The sequence below is a fragment of the Trichechus manatus genome, unplaced genomic scaffold, assembly GCF_000243295.1.
Source record: "Trichechus manatus latirostris isolate Lorelei unplaced genomic scaffold, TriManLat1.0 scaffold00068, whole genome shotgun sequence".
Lineage (NCBI taxonomy): Eukaryota > Metazoa > Chordata > Mammalia > Sirenia > Trichechidae > Trichechus > Trichechus manatus.
In genome coordinates this window covers 283,977-288,946 of record NW_004444004.1, presented here as the reverse complement: position 1 = coordinate 288,946, position 4,970 = coordinate 283,977, and the positions used below count along the sequence as shown (strand labels likewise).

Sequence of the window (4,970 nt, the reverse complement as noted above, 5' to 3'; positions counted from 1 at the left end):
GGAGGCCCTGCAAAACCCTTCCTGCCCTCCTTCACTGGACCACTCAACTGCTGAGGCTAGAGAGGGGTTTCAGGCACTTTTGCAAATGAACTGACCAGTAAGGGAGGTCGGGGGTTGGAAAGAAGACTTGAGGTTTACCTCACAGGCAACTGGCACGCTCTACCCCAGAACCTTCTTTTCTCCTAGCCCAGGTGATGTGCTTAATGGTAGTCACCCAGCATCAAGTCCACCTGGCAAGTCTATTTGGGGCTTGAGCTGAAATAACATGTGAGTCCCTCACTCTCCTCAGACGACAGGGCAGCTGTCCCTTCTGAGGCCTATCTATCCTGTCTTCTGTCCCTGACAACTATCTGTGGTTTTGGGTGCTAATGAGCTCCCTTCCTCTCCCCACTCTGGCCTTGCTACTGCCTGGGGAATTCGCACAAATGGTGTCTGATTTATCCCTTCTGTGTTTTTCTTTCTGACTTGGAGATAAAGAAAGCCCCTCACCCCCCACTGACACCCTGTTTATTCAACTGGGGGGATTTCACACCAGGAACCCAGCTACCCCTCCCTGAGCTCCTTCCCTAAATCTTCATCCTTCTCCCAGCCCCCTCCTCCCCTGAATAATTTATGAGTCCAGTCAAGGCTTATAAAAGGGTCTCCCAGGAAAGGCCAAAAGATTGTAGAAGGCTCTGAGAAATAGGAGACCCCACAGCCTGCCTGGCTTTAGCACCCTAAGGATGGACCCTGCTACTCCTACTGCTGTTGCCCCTGCCCCAGCCCTAGTCCTAACTCAGGCCCCAGCACAGGCATCCCTGGCATTCCCTGGCCCGTTAAGCCTATCGCCCCTTCTGCTCTCTGGACAAGAAGTACAAGGGAGTGAAAGGTAAGTGGAACTTGGCCTTTGGTAACCTGAACTCAGACTTAGTGGAGTTTCTTAGAGAGGAGGGAAAATGAGGTGTCCAGGGTGTCCCTGTTCACTATGAAGGGGAAAAGCCAAGGCCTCATAGCCCACAGAGAGTACCCCCCTCCACATGTCTGGCTGGAATATCTCACCTGGCTTTCACCTCACAAATCTCTCTGGGTGGCAGGAGGGGACTTGGGGAGCACTGCCAAAGCTGAAGGTCAAGAAGCCAGGCTCTCTTGGGCCAGGTTGTTTATCCTCTGAGGGGCACAGGGGAGATAGCTGTGAAACCTGAGATGAATGCTACCTAGACTTCAGAGGGGAGCCCTGGTGGCACAGTGGTTAAGTGCTATGGCTGCTAACAAAAGGTCGGGGTAGGAGTTGGGGGGAGAAGAGGGCCAAAGTCCAAAGAAAATTTGACTGGGCCTCTGTCTCTTTCCTGACCACACCAGAAGATTCCCATTTGCATTGCTTGACCTCAGGAAGTCTAGTGGGGAATCAGTGGGATAAGGAATATTCTGGCCCAGGAAAATGGTAGGGCTCTGAGCTCTGCTCCATGGAGGAGGAGGTAGGGGACAAGATATTTATCTACCCAACCCCCATTGATTCATTATACATTTACTGAACAACTACAGTGTACCAGGCAATGTGCTAGGTGTTGGGAATTCAGAAGCTTAAAGACAAGTAAACAGACAATTACAAAGCAGTGTGATAAGAACAGAACAATGATACAATTGTTGAAGCAAAGAGGAGGGGCAGTCATTCCATCTGGGCTCGAGGGCACGAGAAAAGGCTTCTTGGAGTACATGGCACCTGAGCCAAGCTTCCTGGAGGCCTCTTTTGTTATCTCTGGAAGCCCAAGTTCCAGTCTTGTCTTTCACTGATTGGTCTTTCCTCTTTGTCCTAGAGGAACTTGTCTTTGGAGGCCTTGGCTGTCCTCCACAAATGACCCCCCAAGGCAGGTGAGGAAACTGATGGAGTTGGTAAGTTTGAGTCCCCATTGCATGTGTTCAGGTACACACACTGCTGCATGCATTCTCACTAACCGGGTCCCTTCCCAGAGAGGTCCTGACCTTGATCCAGAGCTGCAGATGTGGGAAAACATCTTCACAGCCTTGACCATATTTGATTTCCACAACAGTTCTTGGAGGAGGGCATACTCAAGGTTTCTGAGGCAATTTGAAAGATGAAGAGGCTTAGACTCAGTAAGAAAGGGATTTGGACAGGTCCCATAGCCAGTCTGTGGTGAATCTGGTGCTAGAACCCTAGTCTCCTGGTGCCTAGCCCCCGTATGCTTTCTCCTGAATCTTGCTGCTCCAGTAGAACTCTGGGCCTTGGACAGCCTCCAAAAAGATGTTGGGACAGGGGGAAGAAAACAAACAACCTCCGGGACTCTACTTATTTTTCAACCAGAACTAAGAGAGACCCCCTTGTTGGGGTGGGGAGGGGCTCTTTTAAAGTCTTCTAAAGTCTCTTTTAGATCATTTTCCCTGCAGGTTTCTGATCTCTGGCATGGTAGAGGTAATTATCTGACCATGTACTTTGAGCCATCATGCTATCTTTTGCTTTGGGCAGGCCACTGGTGGGGCAACAACTGCCGAGGTCACCAAGGCTGACTCCAAATTCCATCACCCTGTCAGGTAAGCTTCTGTCACCAAGCTCAAAACTTGACATAGATCCATTAGTTCTTTTAATCCTCAAAATAGTCCTGTGAAGCAAGAGGAGGGAAGCACTGCTATGATCCATTGCTTTATAGCCAAGGAAACTGAAGCCCAGAAGGGTTAAGGGACTTGGCCAAGTTTGCCTTCCCTGGAGGCATTGTCAATGACCTCTAAGAATGAGACCTTATGGACAGGTCAGTGAGGGAAGCCTTAGTAGAAAAAGGAGATGGGGACACAACACTAGAGAATTCTTGGCTAGAGGCCTCCTGGTGGGAGGGTTGGTGCCAGAACTGATGGATGCTGGAGCTGAGGCCTCCCACAGCTACAGGCTCACCAGGGGCTACTTTCCTGCCTAGGGCCATTTTGTAACAATTTAGAAGGCTGTTACAAAGCTCTCTCTGTCTTCCTTTTCCTCTGACCCCATTCCTGCAGCTAAGAGAAGGGGTTCAGGGGCTGGCATCCTTCTTGGCCCTACTGGCTTCTTTGCACAGATGAGACCTAAGTTAGGGGCCATTTTTCTTCTCTGTCCACAGGCTCTTCTGGCCTAAATCCCGCTCCTTTGACTACTTGTACACTGATGGGGAGATTTTACTGCAGAACTTCCCTGTCCAGGCAACCATCAACCTGTATGAGGACTCAGACAGTGAAGACGAGGAGGAGGAAGAAGAGGAAGAGGACAAAGAAGAGGAGAAAAAGGAGGCAGACGTAAAGGGTCCAGAAGAGTGTGTGAGGGTACTAGGGTCAGAACCATGCAGGGCAACAGCTCATCCCCCTTCCTCACTTCTGACCTGTCTAAACTGAACTGGTCAGAGTCTGACTGGGGTTCAGTACCCCTGGCAAGGCTCCATGAGCATTGATTAGCTGGGAGTCTCCAGGCACAGCTCCTTGGACTGAAAGTTGGGTCTTTCAGCTGGCAACTCACCCTGGCTTTACCCAACTGTACTGAGTCCAGGCCTCTGCATGTCTCATTGCCTGGGCTACTGTTGTATTGACAGTGGGAGGGTCCTAAGAAGGGGAAGGAAGACCTGTTTTCCAAAGCCCCCAGGAAGCAGATCAGGATAGGGTGATCTCTCAGGGAGGGAAGCAGTCACTCTTTAGGGCCCTTTGACTCCCAGGCTTTCCAGGCAGCACATAATCCTGTCTCCCCATGGAAAGCCAGATGTCTAGCTTTGCCCCCGGAGGCACCAACACCAGATCATGCGAAGTCGTGGTGCCTTTCTGATGAGTCTTACAGGAGGGGAAGGGGACCTCTAGTGAATCAGCCTCCTCTGGGGACCCCCCCCCCCCATTTTTCCGGCTATCCACTGGGGCCTGTGTGTTAGCATGAGATAAATCAAGATAAAAATAAACTAGATGATGTTTGCCTTTTTCCTGGAACTGTACTGATTTCTTAACTGAACTCTGCCCATGTTGTGAAGCCATGAGCAGAGGGTCAGAGACCAGCTCAAGGCCAATTCATTGTTCTACCTGAGGTCAGTTGACAGTTTTCTCCATGAAGATGTAGGGCTGTGGGGCCAGCATGGGGCCCAGGCCCTCTCTGTCAAGTTGTGAAATCAGGCTTGATGAAACTTCAAGGACAGCATGGAAAGGGAACAAAAAGGTCCCCAAAGGGCAGTTTGAAAGCTCACAGTTGGGATAGGGGACCTAAGGGGATGGTGAGAGGTGCAGCCTCAATTGAGCCTTGGAGATGAGTGTGTGTATGTGGGGAGGGAGGCTGGGGGACTACTAAGTCCTATCAATTTTACCTCCTCAATGCCCATTGCACCTACTCCAGCTCAGGCCCTCATACCTGACCCTGCCCCAATTATACTTCAACTAATCTTGCCTCCAGCATGTCCCTTTGTAACTCATCCTCCACACTGGCCACCAGATCTGACAATGTGCTGTCCCTGCTTAGTGCCCAACCATAGTTTTCCATTACCTCACCAATGGTTGTACTTAACTTTTTTTTTTTTTTTTTTTTGGTCAGAGATCATCTTGAGAATCTAAGACTCCACTCAGAAAAATACATATGTATACACACACATATGCTGCCAGAGAGCCATAAAATCAAGTCCTTAAATTGATATTATAGGCGTTCCAGTTGTCTGCTTCTTGTCTGTCTCTTCAGACTCATCTCTCAACACTTGAAATCTATGCTGCCTGTCCTTGAACGTGTCATGCTGCCTTACACAGGCATGTCTTTTGCATGCCAGGTAAACTCTCTTTTATCCAATTAGACTAGTTCAGATACCTCTCCAATGGGAAGCCGCCCTAGACCCCAAGTGCAGGTTTGTTGTTATTGTTAGGTGCCGTAAAGTCGATTCAGACTCGGTGACCTCATGTGATAGAGTAGAACTACTCCACAGAATTTTCCAGGCTGTAATCTTTACAACAGCAGATTGTTAGGTCTTTTCTCCAGAGGAGCTGCTGGTGCGTTCAAA

The 4,970-nt window shown here is 49.7% G+C and overlaps 1 protein-coding gene across 1 annotated transcript; it reads left to right on the top strand.

Annotated features, from left to right (window-relative positions):
• The first annotated feature begins 722 nt into the window (after window positions 1-722).
• RIPPLY1 (ripply transcriptional repressor 1) lies at window positions 723-4,699 on the top strand. The gene is made up of 5 exons (XM_012556511.1): window positions 723-868; window positions 1,794-1,869; window positions 2,462-2,526; window positions 3,081-3,279; window positions 4,658-4,699. Exons 1-5 carry the CDS (start codon window positions 723-725, stop codon window positions 4,697-4,699), a joined length of 528 nt encoding a protein of 175 aa, XP_012411965.1.
• The last annotated feature ends 271 nt before the right edge of the window (window positions 4,700-4,970 follow it).